Source organism: Lichenostomus cassidix, chromosome 2 (assembly GCF_008360975.1).
Source record: "Lichenostomus cassidix isolate B80296 chromosome 2, HeHo_3.0, whole genome shotgun sequence".
Taxonomy (NCBI): domain Eukaryota; kingdom Metazoa; phylum Chordata; class Aves; order Passeriformes; family Meliphagidae; genus Lichenostomus; species Lichenostomus cassidix.
The window spans coordinates 119,218,762-119,238,668 of record NC_139482.1 but is presented as its reverse complement, the minus strand read 5'-3'; the positions used below and the strand labels follow the sequence as shown (position 1 = coordinate 119,238,668).

At 39.7% G+C, this 19,907-nt stretch overlaps 1 protein-coding gene across 9 annotated transcripts in view; it reads left to right on the top strand.

Annotated features, from left to right (window-relative positions):
• Positions 1–19,907, top strand: part of EYA1 (EYA transcriptional coactivator and phosphatase 1) — a 148,913-nt gene that overhangs the window by 68,538 nt on the left and 60,468 nt on the right. For 5 of the 9 annotated variants that reach the window (XM_085053023.1, XM_085053020.1, XM_085053028.1 and 2 more), the window contains 4 exons: positions 8,658–8,738; positions 10,510–10,579; positions 10,951–11,096; positions 15,144–15,281. In XM_085053023.1, the coding sequence (XP_084909149.1) occupies positions 8,658–8,738; positions 10,510–10,579; positions 10,951–11,096; positions 15,144–15,281 (435 nt within the window). The remainder of the gene's footprint in view (positions 1–8,657; positions 8,739–10,509; positions 10,580–10,950; positions 11,097–15,143; positions 15,282–19,907) is intronic. The other 4 variants (XM_085053024.1, XM_085053022.1, XM_085053025.1 and 1 more) reach the window with 3 other exon arrangements.

Sequence of the window (19,907 nt, the reverse complement as noted above, 5' to 3'; positions counted from 1 at the left end):
CCTATGGTGATCTTTACTTTTATCTTAAGCATGTAAATCAAATCTGATGGATGGCATACAGTGAGAAACAGAAGCCTGTGGCCCATCATGATGATGTTTTATGCAACTGGAAAGGAAAAGAATAGATGAGGACTGGGAGAAGGAGCTGTGACTTTCTGAACAACTGCACTTCATTCATTTAAGGAGTACAGACCTGCTACTGCCCTTTTGTCTGAGTGTTCAAGAAGGAAGGAGGGAAGGCATTGTCATATGAAGTGGGAAGAGAAAATGGATAACAAATTGAAGATCAGATTTTCAAAGATACATAGGAAGGGAGGCTTCAAAGGGAGTTGGACATCAAAATTCCTTTGGAAAAAAAAATGATTCTCACTCTTTAAGTACCTGCTGCAACATGAGAATGAGATCTCACACAAAGGCAGTCAAAACTCTCCACTACGAGACTATCTGATGTGTGGCCATTAGAAAGGTTGTTTTAAGTCTGGTGAACATAAATCTATCTTCAGGGTTTCAAAAGGCAGTACTGTGTGGTATGTTTGCTGTCAAGTTGCAGTATTACAGAATGGAGAAAAAAATTTTTGCAATATTTCCTAAAGCAATGGGGGAATCAGGTGTTGAAATCTATAGAGAGAGTAGAGCTTGTTGTTGTTATGGCACATGATGTAGATTTCAGGAAGTAAATTATATTTCTATAAATTATATTTCTTGTAATTCTAGCAATAATTTGTAGCACTCAAAATAGTCTTCCAGTATTGCAATTAAGCAGTTCACTTTGGCAGTGAATTATTTTTAATTTATTCCTATTTTTTATATTTTTCATATTTTTGTGTGCTTTGGGATGCAAAGTAGTGGTAGTTGATGGTAATCAGACAAAATGATGCTTCTTTTGGTGATGCTTGGATTCCCATATGTTTTAATTACTCATTTCTGGAGTTTCTGCTAATTATGTACTCTGAAGTTTCTATATGTGTGTTTGCAATAAGGAGCTTGATAGTAGGAAACCTGTAATTGGTACCTCCGTTTTTAAACATCCTGAAATAATAGCTTACTAAAGGTAGATGTGATATTTGCCTTTCAGTAGGATATTAGCATCAAGAGCTGTGGATGCTGACTTCTTTACTCGTCCCAGAAGAGAGCAATAGGACTTTTGTATTGCCAGAGGCAAAAATTGCAGAGGTCCTGGGCTCCCAAAAGCAAGATGGGGGTCTATAGAGGCTAGTAAGAATGTTCAACCCTCTGATGTCACTTCTGGAGGATAAAAATGAGATACAGGTGGCTTATGTGAAGGCAAGAGGCTGACTTGGACTATCCTTTCTTCCCTGCTCTTCACCTTTTTTCCTTTGCTCTGTTACATTGGCTTCCTTCCAGACTCTTTGTCTTACCTGGGCTTTTATTCTCCTGCTTTCCCAATAGTCTTTCTTTCTGTTCTGAGCACATGCAGCATAATGCTCTATTATTCCTCTTTCATAGGTACTTGGCCAGTGAAATGGCTTGTCCACTTCTCTGCTGACTCAGTCAAGCAACTCCTGTTGCAAGGTCTTGGGGAGGAGACCGGCTAATAAATATTTATGTACTTTCTTTTCTGTATGTATGTGCATCTGTTCTTGAAAGATTCTCTATTTTGGTTTCCTCCATAAGTTTTTCCTGAGAGAAAGGACCTCATTTAAATGATAAGTTAATAGCAATACTGGTTCCCGCAGGCATTTGAGGGAAACAAAATACTCCAAATGACAAATTGCTCTAAAAAAACCAGGAACATCTTGGAAGCACCATTGCTTTAATGTATTTTATTTTTGCAAGCTTCTTATATACGTGTTCACAGCATATGCTATTTCAGACTGTGGATGAAGCATGGTGTGAAAGCAGCCTGAGTGTGTCTGAGGGTCTTGGAGCTCCACGTGCTCAGTGGTGGCACACAGGCTGTGGGATTTCAAGGCCCTGTGAGGATGTCCACTCCTTTACCGAAAACTGTAGCAGCAACACATCGTTCTAGTTGTGGTGTCTTTCCAGTGGGACCAGCCTGTTACACTCTTGCGTGCACAGTTGTGCGATTCCATACACAAATGTCATATGAAATGTCATATGTCATATGCCTGGCCAGTAATATAAATGAGAAGGAAATGCAGCCCCTGCTGTCCCTGTGCACCTGCAGAAACTCCAAGGAACAGACGCAGAACAGCTCAGTCAAAGATCACACCTTAATGGGGTGGTATTTGAAGAGCCTTAGCAACTTCAGACCTGTGACTTGATGATTTAGCATTTACATTTGCATCTCATAATCTTCTGATGGGTTTTGCTTGTCCCAAGTAGATAAAAAGGTATGAAACTTGGTTACACTTCAGGGTTGACTGCATCATCTGACCCCTGGTCGGTGAGTGAAGTACCTGTGCCACCAGCTTTGATGGAACAAGCTAGGGAATTTGCTGCTGGTGGTGCTGGCTGAAAGCTAGCACTATCCTTCTTTGTCCAGGTGAATTTGGCTTAAAGTCTGTCAGTCCTGCAGTTCGGACCTTGGCCACATGCAGAGCATATTATTTCCCATTTATGAAAACTTCCTACCTGCTTTGCCGTTGTGCTTTTGTCTTCATGATTTAGTCTTGTGTCTTGTACACCTAAATGGCAGAGCAGGCTTGACTTCTCCATGCTGCTTTCTTGTTCACTTGAAGGCCCTCATGTTCCCAGAGGGTAATGAAGACAACCTTCTTTGCCCTTAACAGCTGGCCTGTGGTGTTTTGTGGTCATTCTGTCTGGCTTTGGTTACAGAATATGAATACTGTGAACACTGCAAACTGTTAAACACGTGCATGGTCAGATTCCCAATTCAGAAGAGGAAAGGAAAAAATGGAAATAGATAGTCCATGACACCTCTAAAAGGATTTGTTTTGGATATATGCTGCCTCCATTTGCAGTGAGGAGATACAAACATTTGGTATAATTGGACATGTGAGTGTGAAGGGATAAGAACCTTAGCTTGGCTCAGATACTCTCATCTCCCAGCTGCAATGAATTTTAACCCATGCCTGTACTTGTCAGATAAATATCCAAATAGAATCTTGCTTAGCAGCTACAAATACTGTCAAACCTTATATCTATCCAGATGTTTTTGGATTTTCTTTTTGATTTTGCACTGTAGCAGTGACACCATTCTTTGTAAATTTGAGGTTTTTACTACTAGATGAGCAGGTAAAAGGACATTAAAGCTCTTTCACCTGTAATGCATAACGTAAGAGGAAGATGAGGGCCATGGGGGTGTATGTGGTGAAACCTAAATTTTAGCCACAGCCCAAATACTGCAGAAGTTTTGAAGCCTCTCACATCAGAGGAGAGGAAAGCAGGAAACAGTCTGGGCTTGAACTAGAATGTGCTGCTTTGAGCAGGGACTTTCTTTGAAAACTATACAAAAATTTAAGCTGGAAATTACCTTCTGGTAGTTTCCAGACAATGAGATTCAGGAAGAGTTCTCTGCTTTGAGAAGCAGTGACAAGTTTATCAGGCTTCAGGGTTAGAAGCTGATGGTTTGATAATCTGTGATAGAAAGAGACAATAATATCCTGGATAGGAATTAGTATAATTGAGTAACCTGTAACCTTTTTATAATTGCAAGATTCTTCACTACAAAAAGAGTGTTTGAGTAAAATAATGGAAAATATCATCAGCTGAGAGGTTCAAGGTAGAATTTTTGTTATGTTAGTAACAATTATCTTTAAGCTTCCAGGTGAACTTTGGGCTTCTAGTGAGTACAGAGAGAGGATGGTATCAAGCAAAACAGTGTGTGAATAGCAATTGATACAGAAAGTACTTAATCAAGATTTATATGGTGTTTAGTTACTAGTATTATTTAAAGATGAGACAAGCCAAAATAGGGCAAGAGATTGTATTTTTATGTATGTCTACAACCAAACTTAACCACCAGACTTACTTTGTTGAGTGTCTTTGCAGCCCATGAACACTGAGAGCTGTCAGCCAGGAATAATTTCATTTTGCCCACTTATTTATATAATACAAAAAATATAACATTATAGTGTTAATTCAGTCTTAAAACTGTAAAATTGAAACCACTTTAATAAGTCAGGCATGTTTGCAGTATTTCTATTCTGATTTAATGTATATGGCATAGCTGTTAGCAAAGATGAGTTCAGTAGAGCAAGCCTTATATGTTTTTAACGTAAAAAAGCAAGTTCTAAAAGATATTTAACAACCTTACTTTTTGCATGCTTGAAGGTGCAATCTTTATGAGGTATTCCTACAATTTCTATGTTATGAGTGGCCAAATATTAGTTCTCTAAACCCATATTTAAGATAGCCAGCATCTCATTCCTTGTGACACTCTTTACTGATATATATACCAGGAACTGCATGACAAGCTGTGAACTCAGAAAGTTGTTACTTGGCCAATGAACCACATGAACCTGTGGGTTCTGGTCTGAAGTTTTCTCTCTCAGTGGAGTTCAGAAACTGCCATGTAAGTAATTTTTAACCACCTTTTGCTATACAGCTGACAAAACAGGGCACATTGCGCTTGCAGTCTCTGAATTCCTTTAGAGGAAAAATTTTGACAATCAATACACCATTGGTTCAGCACTTGTAATATCTCTGAATTTTTGTGCTTTTTTTCTCTAAGATATCACTTGTGCTATTATCTGCTATTTCTATTTTTTCTATTGTTCTGTGTGTTGTTTTCTTACACAGTTTCTTTTTAAATCTGTTTAGAATCTCACAAATTTCTAGAAACAAAAAATAAGGAGGAAAAATATCTTTGTTGACATAGTTTCTTAAGCTGCTTTGTATATAAACCAAATCTAAATCACTAGTTCTAAATAAGCATTGGATTTTTGCAGCAGATTAAGAAGAAATTAGTCTTCTTGAAGTTCTTATTGATAATCTGTTTTATTACATGAGTGATTTGGGTGACACTAAAACTTAGTAGTACATTGCTGAATCAGAGTCTGTCTCTAGAATTCAAGTCTGATGATTCTGCACCTCTGTAAAAGTCGAGTTTGATAAAGGAGCAGCAGAAATGGGAACTTTCTTGTGTCACTTTCCACTGTCTCTGCCACCACTGGGCATGGTGGTAGCAGTTACTGGCAAGCTTGCAATGTGTGCTGTCTAGATGTGGCAATGTTCCCACTCATTTCCCAGTGTCATCCTGTGAAAGCTTAGGATGTGTTGCAGAAATGTTAATTGCCATGGAAAATGTGAGGAGCTGAAATCCAAAAGACCCATAAGCAGCATGTGGCAGGGCTAGATCTGTGGCTGTCCAAAGACTGATTCCCTTGGATAACTCCATATGTCTCTCATTGTAGACATGGATGACTGATGCGCTGCTGGGATAGACTGTGAGACTTGTATACTTAGGCAGTCCCTTTGTAGTTCTCTTTCCCCATGATTCTGAGGTGAAATATGCTCCATTGCAGGTCAGTTTTTGCTTTGGACAAACAAGAGACCTTCATTTGCAGTAAGAATGCATGTAAATATTTCCAACAGGTAAACCCAGGCTGTTCTTCTCTGTTTATTTCTTTGTATATCAAGATTCCATCCCCTTAAATGTGCCTAGGCTGATAGAAGGAAATCTGCAGTAATTTTCAGTTATTTTGATTGAAGTGCTTGGGGAGTGGAGAGCTTTTCAGTACCTATTTGTCTTTATTAAATTCCCAACTACCTGTGACACAAAGGTTCATTAAGGTTGTGGTTGTTTCTAAAGACAGCATGATAGGGTACATTTATTATCACCCAAGCAATGGGTATCCAGATAGGAATAATGGGAGCATCCTTTTCTATATCCTGTTCTTATATTCAGGAGATATAACAGCTGAGAGAGAAGACATAAAGTTTTTATGAAAAATTGCTAAGCACCTCAGTCAGCAAATAGATTCATTCCCAAGAAGAAGGCACTGCATTGTATTTCATATGTTTTCCTGTATCTTCAAAAGTAGCTTGTCTAGTAAACAGCATTCAGTTATAAACTATGTTGCACAGAAATATTGCTCATTAGTCATAGAAACAGAAATTCCATTTTGATGACGTTTTTCTGAAAATAGCATCTTGAACAAGGATCCAGATAAGTGTTCAGAGGCCCATCCAACCTGGCCTTGAACATTCCCAGCAATGGGGCAGCCACAGCTCCTGTGGGCAACCTGTTCCTGTGCCTCACTGTCCTCAGAGTAAAGGTTTTCTTCCTGATATCTAATCTAAACCTATTCTCTTCCCCTTTGGATCTATTCACCCTTTTCCTGTCACTACATCTTCTTAAATGGTAAAAGGTCCTTCTGCATCTTTCTTTTGGCTCCCTTCAGGTACTGGAAGGCCATGGTTAGGTCACCCCAAAGCCTTTTCTTTTTCAGGCCCAACAATCCCTAATCTCTTAGCCTTTCCTTGCAGGGGAGGTGCTCCACTCCTCTAAGCATCTCTCCAATAGAGCTTGGAGAAAGCACATACTGAAAACTTCCACCTTTTACTCCAAGTTAGGTTGTTCTGTCTTGTCTTCCTCTCTTTTCCCCAACCACAGATAGCAGCTGGAGAGGAAAGCATCTTTCATTATTTCCAAAAATATAATTGCATTATGGAAATTAGGTTCAGAAGGCTGGGGAAACTTGTAGTAGTCTGTGAGAGAGGTATGGGTCTGACTGTAAAATGTGGCTGTGATAATCTTCTAAGAAAAAGCAGAAGATAATGTAAATGCTATAATTTTTTGTATCTGGATTGACAAACTGCAGAACATACTGTAAAAGCATGTACAGAACATGCTGTAAAAGTCTGGTAGTTTCTGAAAAATTACTTGTGATAGACACTTTGCAATAAATATTTCATTGTGTCTGTGTGTTAGACTTCCAGTATTTAGTCACTTAATGGATGGTGGATAACTTATATGCTGTATTTTTAAGAAATACCTTTGTATTAGAATTATGGATCAGATCATGAGTGCACTTTTGAAATGAACCTCACGGCCACCTATTCTTACCACATTAGTTCCCCCTGGGGAGTCTCTTGGATTTCACTTGTTTAAAAAAAGCTGCTTTGCAGAAGTGAGGCTAATGTTCTCAAGCTGAATAACCCCTCTCAAAAAAGCCTAAACTATGGACACTGGACCCTCTGCACCAACCATTTCACTTCATGAAACTTTTCTAACTGGGCTGCACTGCTTGTTAATGCAGACATAGCAGAGTTTTGTGTGCAGCTAAGCGTTTCTCTCCCAAGTTCTCAGACAAAAATCCTGCATGAGAGTCAAAAGAAAATAATGGACAATTAATAAAATCTTGAGAGATTTCTTACAAATCCCATGGAGGAGGCTTGGTGAAGGAAATAGACATGCAGAAATAAGAATATGGATTGGCAATGAGAAGAAAGGTCTTTTGTGAAAAGAGGGAAGTCCCTCTGCCTCACCTTTTCCAAACATGATACCAAAGGGTTCCTACTGATGATGGTTGTAATTCCTGAACACACATGTATAGACAGACACACAGGCACACATGTATGCATGTATGATGGCACTGAGGCTTTACATGTCAAAGGGCATGCAGTTTACCTTGGTTTTCTCAGATTAGCTCTCAGCAGTGTTACAGAACTGCCTCGCTGAAAGGTCAGCTATGCAGCAGCGCTGGCGCGTGGGAAGTGGCATCTCTGTATGTGTCAACAAGAGCAAAAGGGGGGCTGTTGATAGTGAGATCAGCTCTGTTGTTTTCTGAAACATCATCCTCAGCTGCTTTTGGTGTGCTGTAACCCCAAGAGCCAGGTGTGTAAAAATGGATTTGAGGGATTGCCATGATGTTCTAACTCTCTGGAAGTAGCTATTGTGCCTATTTTACATTCATACCAGGTCAGACCTGTCCTTCCTCTTTGGATCAGGATACTGTCCTGATCCAAACATTGCAGTGTTTGCACTGGAATAACATAAAAGGAAATAGTTTATTTACTTGAAGCTTTATTAAAAAATCATTAATTTATTATTAATTATGATCATTAATCAGAATAAGCCAGGAGATAATCTTCTGGTGTCTTTCTTTTCTACTCTCAGGCAGCTGCGTTGTGTTGTGGGTGCAGAGAGAATAAAATGTAAAAGCATTCTTTGAAGTATTTGGTGAGGACTGTATCCCCTTTGTTTATTCAGGGTTGTGGAGTAAAAAGTTGGTTTTTATTTTGAGAGGAGGAATCCGTCATGAGACAGTGTTATTCTTCAACACAAATTCCTTATTTTCCTCTGAAAATTTATTTAAGTGGAAACAAAATTTCAACAGCCCTCAGCAAAAATAATTTAAAAATTATTTTCTTCTTTGTCTTATTCAATTTGCTGTCTTTCAAGCGTGTAAATGCTGTGTGACCTGATTTAAATGTGGATCCTCATTGTTGGGTCTGGAGGATTAAGAGGAATCAGGACAGGTGCAGAGAGTTGCATGGGGACTTGTGGTTTGTTACAGTGGCTCTTATTCCTTGGGGACAGGAATAACCTTCTTGATCATCTTATATTTATGTGTAAATCATAGCTTCCAGTATTTTGCATTGTTTGTATGCACAAATACATAAAATGCAAAATATTGATAGCCATGGTTTAGAATATTTTTGGCAGATTTTTGTTTTATTGAGTTTGTATCTGTAGTGAGTCTGTGTGCATGCGCATGTAAGAATATTGGGAGCATATAGAATATCTTCTGTTTGTATTTCTATAGTTAAAACAGAACCAATGAACAGCAGTGAGATTGCTACTACTACTACCACAGACGGGTCTTTAGACAATTTCTCAGGATCAGGTAAGGAATAAACAAAAATTTTATGTTCAGTATTTTTAATTTATTATTTTCTTAACCCATGTGGTCTAAACCTGTACACATCTCTTAAAAAGCCTTTTGGACTTTCCAGTTTATGACTATTTCTGTTCATTTTAGTCTAAGTAAACAGGAGTTTTCCCCAAGTAAGGAGCATCACAGTATCAGGCTTATTAATGTCCATTGGTGTCTTCGGTGGAAGTCTCACTAGGGAGTATTTCTGGCCCAGATTAATTACTTTTTGTTTTTTGTGAGTAACCTTACATGCCTCTGTGATTATCATTGTAATTGAGGGGTAGGTCTTCCTCATTTATTGTAATTTATTATTACCAAGGTATTCATTCTTTTGTCAGGCTTCTTTTCTTTTTGGAAGCCAGATGCATTTTAGCTTCCGACATACAGGATACAAAAACTGTGAGAATAACCTCAGGTGTTTGCTCAGTTTCCCACACCTGAGGACTAACTGTGGTATTTCTAGCACATCGATTTTATGGTGCAAATCAAATTAAAAAATTACCTAATAATATATTGTGGGATTACATTTCCATAGTAGCAAAATTGGATATCTCGCAATCGGTCAGACTCCTAATAGCCAGCCCATTCCTGGTCTTGTCACAGCCTCCGTTTTCTGCACAGGGTGCTGAGTATGAAAGCATCAAGTCTGAAAGCCCAAAGAAAGGTTTCTAAGGTATTTTATTCTCTGGAAGAAGAAAATACAGTGTGTAGCTAATAGTAGCTACATACATCTGTGGTGATCTGACTAAAGGTCAGACTGTAACATTTGGCATGTCTGCAGCCTCACAGGCCTCAGAAAAGAAAAATTATCGGGTGTGGAAGGCACAGAAGGGGTGTCCCTGCTTCCCTCCCAGAGTGTAAAGATGATGGATTTTCCCTGTAGCTGGCCAGGAAAGGGGTAGCTGGTGGAGGAGTAATTATGCGTGCCTTGTTTATTTCCAGGTACTTAGCAATAAGGCCTGTTGTTTCTCGGGCTGTCTGATTTTACAGTAGTCTCATAACCTGCTGCTGACCCTTTCCTGGCAAAGGCTTCCAAGCCCACCTTGGGACCTAGAGGAGAAGTGACACCCAGACAGTAACCAGAGAGGGAAGGGCTCCCAAAAATACCACCCCGAGCAGAGTAGGTCAGCACAGCCGCCAGGCTCTGAGCAGCACCCAGAAATGCCGACAGGAATGGGATGCAATACTGACTCGAAGGTCTGAAAGCATTTTAGACAGCAGATAAGGTGGAAGAAAATAGAAGTGTAATAAGGTAATGCATCGTCTGTATGAGGAATTATTTTTTCTTAAAAAGAGGCGCGTGCTCTGAAACAAGCCATATGTTTTCAATAAAGGCACGCATAAAGCTCCTTCATAAAATGTAGGTCTTAAAAATTCTAAAAGTTAATAAAATGTTGCACTTGAGATATCAACAATCCTTTCAAAATATAAAGGAAAATGTTTCCATTAGGAAATAGGTTGTTTGCATTGAAAATGTTGCCTGTGTGCAACCAAAGAATAAACTATGGCTCAGGAGTTGGTACAAAGGGGCAGTTTAGTATTTGAGATTTGCAGTCAAGATTTTAATGTTAAGCATTCTTGTACAGTTCCTCATAAAATATTATTTTCTATCTAAGGTATCAATGATATTTGAATTTAATTAAAATCTTGTTAATACTCTGAAATTCTATTAGGAAAAATAATATTTATCTTTGGTGTGTGTATTTACACTTCTGTATGCTTTCTTTTCTCCTTGGTGCAGCAATTGGAAGCAGTGGTTTCAGCCCAAGACAAACACACCAGTTCTCCCCACCACAGATTTACCCTTCCAAGTATGATATCTTTTTAAAATAATAATAGTAGTAGTAATAATAATGACTGGAATAGGCAGATTTTAACCTCATTTAAAATAATAATTGAGTCCATCTGTTAAGCCATAATTTAAACCGCAGCAGCTCCTAGGGAAATTTTTTGTAATTTTAAATGCTAAGAATGTATTTGGAAAATATTTGTAAAATTCTTATTTCACTTATTCTTTTATTATTGATTTCTTATTGTTTTGTCTCTTAATGTTTCTGCTGTCTAGCGCAGCCTATGATTATGTGTTAATGAAGTAGCAGGATTATAGTAAGGCTAAAAATAAGTATACGCATGTCTGTCTTATGCAGTGTCTGTCCTATTTTCTGTCGTTTGTAATCAATAGCAGACCCTACCCACATATTCTTCCTACCCCTTCTTCACAAACAATGGCTGCATATGGGCAGACACAGTTTACAACAGGAATGCAACAAGCTACAGCCTATGCCACTTACCCCCAGCCCGGCCAACCCTATGGAATTCCTTCATATGGTAAGAAATCATATCCATGTTCTTTTATTCCTGAGGTAAATGTTTTTTAGATCAAGATTATGTGACCCTTGGGTTAGTACTTAGTGGGACAGCTGTGCTCTAGAGCATTTCTTGTGGAAGACTGCTAATTTTCCCACCTTGGAATGAGTGATGTTTAATTTATGTACTAAAGAGCTAAAAAGGTACTCAAGAAGATTAACCCATTTTGGGATCAGGTGGAGAAGTTCATTAGCTTTTGGTTGGTGATATCAAAAGTACAGCACTGAAATGGGAAGAGGGAACTCAGGGCTCCCTTTACACAGACCCAGCCCCTGGTGACTTGCTGAGGGCTCTGCTCCCCAGCAGTGCACGAGGTTACATCGGGATGTAAGGGTCTGAATTTCAGCTCATATACATTACTGGAACCCAGATGAATTTGGGAGGCTGTGCTGATTTTCAGCAGGCAAAAAAAAAAAAAAAAAAACCTGATTCAAAAATACCTCCCTGAAAAAAATCTCACTTTCCAATGTTTTAAAACTCCCTGGAGGTGAAAATTGAGGTAAATTGCCACTAAAGCTCTGTCTGCCTGATGAAGGAGATAGTACTAAGTAGCAAATATTTCCAAAAAAATTTAATTTAAAAGCAAGCTGCTGTGGGTGAGACCATTTTCCTGCCAGACTGTCTGCTGGCAGACCACATAGCAGTGCAGCAGCGAAGATGCATTATTAGAAAATAGGTCTTATATTCCTCTGGGGGAATATATTAAAAATATACAATCCACATGCTTTGAGCAGTAAATTTTGTAAAGATACATTCAGATAATGTAAGTTTTATACCAAAAGGACAGAACTCACCATACAAGCTATTCACTTTAAAATTGTTAAAAGTTTTTAGTGCAAAACTGATGAATCTTTCATCTTGAAGTTTGCAAGTTGAAATCCACTGGATCTCAAGTATATCCTACAGCAGTTTATGGTGAACAGTAGGTAAAAGAAATACATTATTATTTCCCCTTACTTTAAAATAGGGTTCTAAGTATAAATTGGATGTTTCAGTTTGAAACCACGTATTTTAAACTCACACTATGAGATGGGGAGTCTTAGACACACACACACACATACAAGAACTCCTGCTACTGATGAGAGCTTGTCTGCTAATTCCATCTGGATCAGGTGGGGTGATAACAGACAACCCTTTTCCCCACCCTGCTTTTCTTGACCTGTTTCTCCTGCGGACACCTCGTGTTCATACTTGGCTGACTGCAAGGCTCGGGCAGCCCAAACAGTGACTTTTTTGTTTTTTGCTTGGTTCCTCTGGATGAAATCCTGACCTCACTGAAGTCAACTCCAAAATTCCCACTGACTTCAGCCAGGCCTTGATTTCACTACTTGAGTTTAGCTGTCTCACTGTCGTCGGAGCTGTAATTGAGAGTTGCTTTACTTGGCAACTGCTTGTGGGGGTTAACATGCCTGCCTGCTCTTTTGTTTTGGTTTGGTTTTTTGCCTAGACCATCCCCCATGCCTAGGACTTCAGATAAATTTGCAATGTTTTACATCGCAGAGCTGCTTTTGACCACTGAAATCCTAAGCCAAGAGGATTTTTATGTGTTTTGCTCTTTTCAGACAATGCCTTGTGGCTGGTGCTAAGGTGCTCCTCGCTGATGTACTTTATAGGAGTAATTTTTAAGGCAAATAACTCTTAAAAAGTTTGGAGAACCTAACATATATTTTTGCATAACTAAAGCATGCCATATAATCTGTGCTCCCAAATGAAATTAGGTGGGGAGCATTAGGACACTCATTTGCAACAGGCAAGAACTGAAGCCTTGCTTGGAGCCAAAATTCTGTCCTTTGATCTGCACCTTAGACCCCATGTACCCTCTGTCTTGCCTTTCTTTCACCCAGGCAGAGGTCTTACAGCAGTATAAAGGGAGAAGACTTATGCATATGTGAAAGGAAAAACTGAGTTGAGAGGGAGACCTCTTTCTTTTTTTTCCTTACTCTGGGTCTACTGGAAGAGTATTCATGAGTTCCTGTATCAGCCTCCCTCAAGTTTTCTCTCTAGAGTAGAGTTTGGGAAGGTGCTGTCTCAACTGCACCTCTAGCCTCTTCATTTTTCCAGTTCCCCACCTCCACAGCCGTGCAGCCATGCAGGCAGGAAGGGGGGTGGAGGGGAATGCCATTGACAGCTGCTGCCCAGGGCCTCCTGGCTCTGCTTCATCTGCAAAGCCCTTGAGGAGGCTGGAGAATTTCCTGAAGCTCTTTCCTCCTGCCTGCTCCAGCGCCAGCATCTAGCAAAGGCTTTGCTTACCAACTTCTTTACTTTCCAGATCCTGGCAGTCCCCTTGTGTCACTGTCCCTTCCCACTTCCTTGAGTACATTAGGCTTGGGAGAAGGGAGCATCAAGGTTTGATGAGTGAAGGCTTTCTGGGTGAGAGCAAGTGTGAGAGTAAGTCCCAGGAGATGAAAGGCTCTTCATAGCATGAAGGTTTGCAAAAGGGCACATCAGTGCCAAGTTGTCTTCACTCGAGTGGCATCCTCCTACTGCTGCTTTTTATCATCTCCTCCTGCTTGGTCTGAGATGGAGAGTTGGATCAGGCTGTTAAAGGAAATTTAGACTAGAAATTTAATGCTTGATTTAGTTAAACTTTCTCTAAGCCATATTTAATCAGCATTTCAGAAGTCCTTAAGCAGACAACAAGTAGGGATTGTTGATACCAAATCATCCATAGCATCATTTCATCCCTTGGAAATGAGGTGTCAAGGTTCATCATTCAAACTGCTTAATTGTAACATGAAACAGAAGAAGCAAGTAAGCATCAGGGAAAAACAAGCAAACAGAGTTAGTCTACCAGTTAGCAGGTCTGGCAGAAGGAATTAAGGGTAATTAATGACAGCAGTTGAAAAATAATTATTTAGATGACTGAAAACATGCTGCCATTTGTATATAGGGAAATATTGAAGTTTTGCAAACACAGTAACTTCTGAGCCCTCTCCTACCTTCAAACATTGAATACTGTCTAAAGAAAAATCCATCCAGGAAATGGACTTTGATAAACAGTAATTTTCAAAGGAATGTTACTAATTCACACTTAGTTAATTCAGTTCAAATATTGTTGATTTCTGAACAATGAGGTATCACTGAATGCCACAGAGAAATCTAAGTATATTGTATCACTTTTCCATTACTTTGACTATAATTATTTTTAAATGGTAGTTCATGTTGGAACAACCTTATGATTAAAACTGAGAAATAGAGGCTGAATTGTGTGCATTTCCTCAGTATTTTGCTTGGTGATATTTGCTTGCTTGCTGCCTTACAAATTGAGGGAAGAGTCACTGAAATTGGGCAGCAAGTCATTCATTGATCAGACTTTGGACTCTCTTATTACTAAATTTAGAAATGAGAGAGTAGTGTGGTATGTAATGGGCCATCAGTGCAGATTGATGATTCTCTGCTATGTTTTTCCCAGCCCAAGAGATTGCTTCAGGAATAGTTCCTGTTAGATGTTTATTTGTTAAAAACTGAATTAGTGTTTAATTACCTTTGAAAAATCATCATTACACTTAATACTGCTAGTTCTCTTTATCCACTTCTAATTCCTTAAAAAACCATTGCTCTTGGAGCTGTGTATTTTTCATGTAGGAGTACTATACAATGCAAATCTCAGTTATGTTGTTAATGGGTAGATGGCAGGAGAGCTTGGCTATGCTATGCTTCATTAAAATCATATAAAGTTGCTAATCTACCTCTGTGTAATGTCATGAATGTATGGAAAAGTTTGCCTCTGGCAGGAAAGGAAAAAAGGAATAATGCAACTTCCTGTTCATGTATAAATTTCTTTTGCAGTTATTGGAAACACAGTTTTGAATTTAACCTCTCCCTGGTGAACTTCAGTTTTCCGTGTGCTTTTAGACTGCCCTTACCCTATTCATTTGTGTGTGCTCTCAATATTTGTTCTCTCAGGCAATAGTAGATGTATGTTAAAATTGCTGTTAATTAAGTGATTTTATTTTCCATCCCTGTTTGAATATGAACAAATAGATTTGCTGTCACTAACTGATTTAGGTGCATTGTGGGCAGGCATCAAGACAGAAGGAGGATTGGCACAGTCACAGTCACCTGGACAGACAGGATTTCTAAGCTACGGTGCCAGCTTTAGCACACCTCAACCTGGACAGGCTCCCTATAGCTACCAGATGCAAGGTCTGTATGAACAGATATTACCATTAATTAGATATAGCTAATGCTATGGTGGGTTTTTTTCCTCCTTATTTCTTTATATTCCTAGAATAAAAATGAATGTTTGCTTGAACACTTACCTCTGATTTTATTGCAGCTGGAGATGAAATGATGATTGCCTTTGCTGAGAGAGCAACAGGCCAGCTCTCAGCAGTTTGGAAGATCCCTTACTTCATTAAATTTTAAATAGTGAAGTGTTCCAGTGTTATTACAGTAAAAATGCATCTCTGAAATGCAATAGTTCAGCAAATAATGAATGAGACAAAGCTAGTCCTGGAAAACGTGACAGGATTATGAATTTAGGAAGTGCCAAATATAATTTGACACCTGAGCGTGTTCGAGGAGGGAGAAGAAGATAAAAATACCTACTGCAGCTGTGGAGGTAGCTAAGTAATGATTGAAGTCAGTTTCTTTGAAGTCTATTTAAAAGCTCTAAGTCTTTGTATGTGCAGGCTATTATTATCAATTATATTTTGTAGCCTTACTTGCCTGTTTAGTTTACTTAGTGCCTTTCCACCTTGTTCTCCCAATTCCTTTTCCATTTTCTATATTGAGAAGTCACTGGTGTGCCTGGTTCTGGATTTTTCACCACTTAACAGATATTTTAGTTTACCAGAAATAGCTAATTTGGGATGTCTGCTGCAGGCCTTTTCACCCCTGAATTTGGCAGTAGAAATCAGGTGTGTTACAGATTTTAGTATTGTTGAAATAAGTGATCAGTCACGGAAATGGACCACATTTTTTTATAAGTTTAGCACCTTTATTTATTATCAAGCTTAGTTTCAACTCTGTGCCATCAAGTAAACACTCCATGAAATGTCTTGTGGCAGAAGTGCTTTCATAGACTAAATGAATGAAGTTTTGCTTTTGTTCCACAGCTTTAGGGGTTTATTAATTCAGTCCTTTGCTCAGACACAAGAGATACTTTTTTTTGTTAATTTTTTTTTATCCCCTGTTGAACTGTGTGTTGAGTAGCTCCATAGGGCAAAAGTGGCCATCTAACATCTGACATATTGCTGATTTATAGTGTGCTCTGACAAGTAAGAGGGATAGGACCAGAGTAGCACGTGAATTTTCATCTACATGCTGAAGAGTGATGATCTTCACCTCATCAGAGTAAATATAACCATAACCATATTACTGGTTTTGCTTTCTGCAGACAGCTACACACAAAAACTCAGACAACAAACACACCTCCACACCCACCTCCTCCCCGAAAAAAATCCTACTTCTCTGTAGGAGAGAGCTCAAAATACTTGCCAGCAGCAGCTACAATGAACTTCTGGACCAACATTTCAGCTTTTAAGGAACTGATAATTTGCAGTCACTAGGACATAGTGTTATTCAAAAATCGTGTCTGTGCTGCCTATAATTTCTATTGAAGTAGTGCCTTCATGCCACAGTCATATACTGGGATCCTGTTGTGGTAGCTTCTACAGGCAAATAAAAATATAGTCCCAACAGAAGCTGGAGGCTAAAATAAAACACACAGGCTAGAAGAGCCTAATATAACAATAAAGCTGACACTGTTTATATATAATAAACAGTTGGCACCCCATATTGGTTATATAACAACTCTAAAGGTGTTTTTTGTAAGATACAAGACAGAGGGATGTTCATAAAAAGGGATTTTAGGCAGGACCATGAAGTAGTTTTGCAGATGTCTATGGGAAACTCATTTGATAGAGGGAGGAAAGAGGGAGCAGCACAGGATAACGCAGAGAGTGCTCACTGGAAAATTTTAAGAGTAAGTGAATGCTGGCATCAGTAGTGCAAAGCTAGGACTCTGTCAATGGAGTGCACAAAGTCTGTCATAAAGGGTATTGCTTTGTTTTCTGCTACATGCAAAATGTGTATAAGATCAGAATTGTCAAGCTCAGCGAAGGGTGACAATTGTCAAGAGATGGGACAGCAAGATCTGGGAAAGCATTTCAGCTGTATACATTGAGAGGCAAGGATCTAAAACTATTCTGCAAAAATAAATACATTAAAGATGACCCAGTTGTGAAGCTCTAATAAGAAAATTATCAGAAGCATTGATTTAATGATGGAATTGACTGCAGGGCTTCAGGAGGAGGGGATCTGAGCCTGGATTCTCCTCCAGCTCTGCTGTTCTTGGGCTGAGAGCTGCCCACCTGTGAAAGTCAATGGATCACCGACAGTCTGGCTTGGCAGAAGAGCCACAGGTCAGAGTTGGAGAGTCCCTGTGGCGTGCACGTCCTTTATGTTGTGCTCATAAACAGCACGATGTCTGGGTGAGGGAAGGACTGGTCTTCCACAGAAACCTTAGAGACCACAAGAATGGACATAAGGAGAATATTTCAAATGAAAGAATTGGTGTTGTTGATAAGCAGAAAATAATCATGTTGCTAAATGGGTATTTCTTGCAATTAAATAATTGACAATATATGTCTATACTATACATGAGAATATATATCTTTGTAATATTTTCATTAGTCTAACTTTTGTGTTTCAAACAACTCTAAATTGTCTTAATTCTTCCTTTTGATTGAACAGCTGTTAAAAATAAACAGGAACATTTGTTTCCCTTTCCTCATTTAATTTTGGAAGGAGAACCTATTCATAATTTCAGCTATTATTTAAAGACAAAATTGATTCTCCTGACAGAAGATGGGGTTAGTGCTGCTGCTGTTCAGTTGTTTGTGCAGAAACCTCCAGAGAGGAAAATGAGTTTATTCTCCCTTTCCCCTCTAGCAGTATATGGGCAGGCTGCAGCCTCAGCCTTGTCATAGCCTGCGAGAGCTGTTCTTCATCTCCTGCGTGCAGCTGCTGAGCTGCTAAATGGAGATAATGGATCCCACAACCTCCTTCACAACCAAGCGTTACATGACAGCACTCGGGGCCCTGCTGGCATTCTTGCCTGTGGTAAAGGGGATTTCCTAGCAGCCTTGCAGTTGTCGTACTCGTGTTCCCTGACTGGGGTTACCTCGTGCTCGAAAGCTTTGGAGTTAACTCTGGTTCCTCTCCCTGGGATGAATGTCTCCCTGCAATGTAGGGATGCTATCTCACAGTGCGTGTGCAGCCAATTAAACACAGTGCTTTTCCTGACCCTGCTAAAATTACAGCGTCATTAGTCACCAAACAATAGCGGAGGGAGAGGCTGCCAACTTATGAAAATTATAAGGAGAGTTGCTGCCTGTGACTCCTTGCTAAGTTTATTCTGGTAATTGGATTTTTTGTTTGTTACAGATTTATAATCTCTGTAAGGGAAGGTGCATAGGGGAGAAGGTGGGAAGAGAACTCAGGCAGTTCTGCCACCCATCTCCCCGCCCCCCTCCGCCCCCCTTACTTTATTTTACGAGTGTGTTCCTTAAGCTGTTTTTCATATAAGTTGCTTCATAGATGTTGAAAGACCACTTACATGACTAATGGCTGTGGGAATGGGCCGTTGTTCCTATATTGGCAGAGTTATAGGGATTGCTCTGTGAGGATAAATGGAGTAGAGAAGGGCTGGGGGAAACAGCAAGGAAAGAACTCCATTTGCAACTGTCTTATTTGAGTCTCATTTGATTGTGACAAAAGCATGGCTTTTACCCTGCACCCAAGTACTGTGCCTCTGGAAGTGTGCTAGACCTGTGATGAGCACCAGCATTGTTTTAGTTACCAAGACTGTGATGATTGAGAATAACTATCCAATTGGTTTGGGAATTCAACCATAAAAAAGTAAACGTTAAGGTATTTGGTTATTATTATACAGTATAAAAATATTGTGCTGGATGGCTAAGCAGTTACTAGGACAACAAGGGGGAGTTTGCCAAGGATTTTTAAACACTGTAAGCAAACGGAAGAAACCTTGAGTTTAAATAGCCCATCTGGCCGTCTAAGTCTTTCCCAAGAGAGCTGCACTAAACTTCTGCCACATACATTGTACCCTGATGATGGACGTAGCCCGTGGCGAGGAGACTGGGCTAGGAAAGCAAATGGGCTCCTGTGGCCAATGCACGGGGGAGGACCTCATCCCCTGCCTGCGGCGGCACAGGGCGAGCCCCGCGCCTGGAGCGCGCCCCAGTCCCAGCAGGGTCCGGCTGCCTTCCGATGCTGACTGGGATTCCCAGCTTTAATGTGGGTCAGAGCTCTTTGCAAAATAGACCTTTGACCTGCAATTTACAGCTTTTATCACATTTTAAAGCTATGTAGCCAGCCAACTTAGGGCAGTAAATCTCGTGCATTTTGTAGCAATTCTTATTTTTGTGTTTGTTCAGCTAAAGCAGGATAGCGGCTCTATGCCATGTTATGGCTGAATATTTGAAAAACAATTTGCAAAATCATGAGTACTTTAAAAACAACTTCAGGCCCCTAGTTCTGGGTGGCCCACGGAGCTGTTTCTGAGAAACCTGCTTCATGTTTGTTACGGTCTAGGAGACCCCTACCCCTCCTCCATAGGAGCCAGTGCTGACCATGAGATGAAAGAGAAAGATCTGCGTGCGAGCGTGTGTGTGTGTCTTTGTCTGAGAGGGAGAGATGCTGGCTGGCATGTAATTACTTTTCTCATTTGCTTTTGCAAATTATTTGCCAAACTTTCTGAGGAAAGATAATGTATTCCTGAAAGTCTGGGGTTTTTTTCTACTT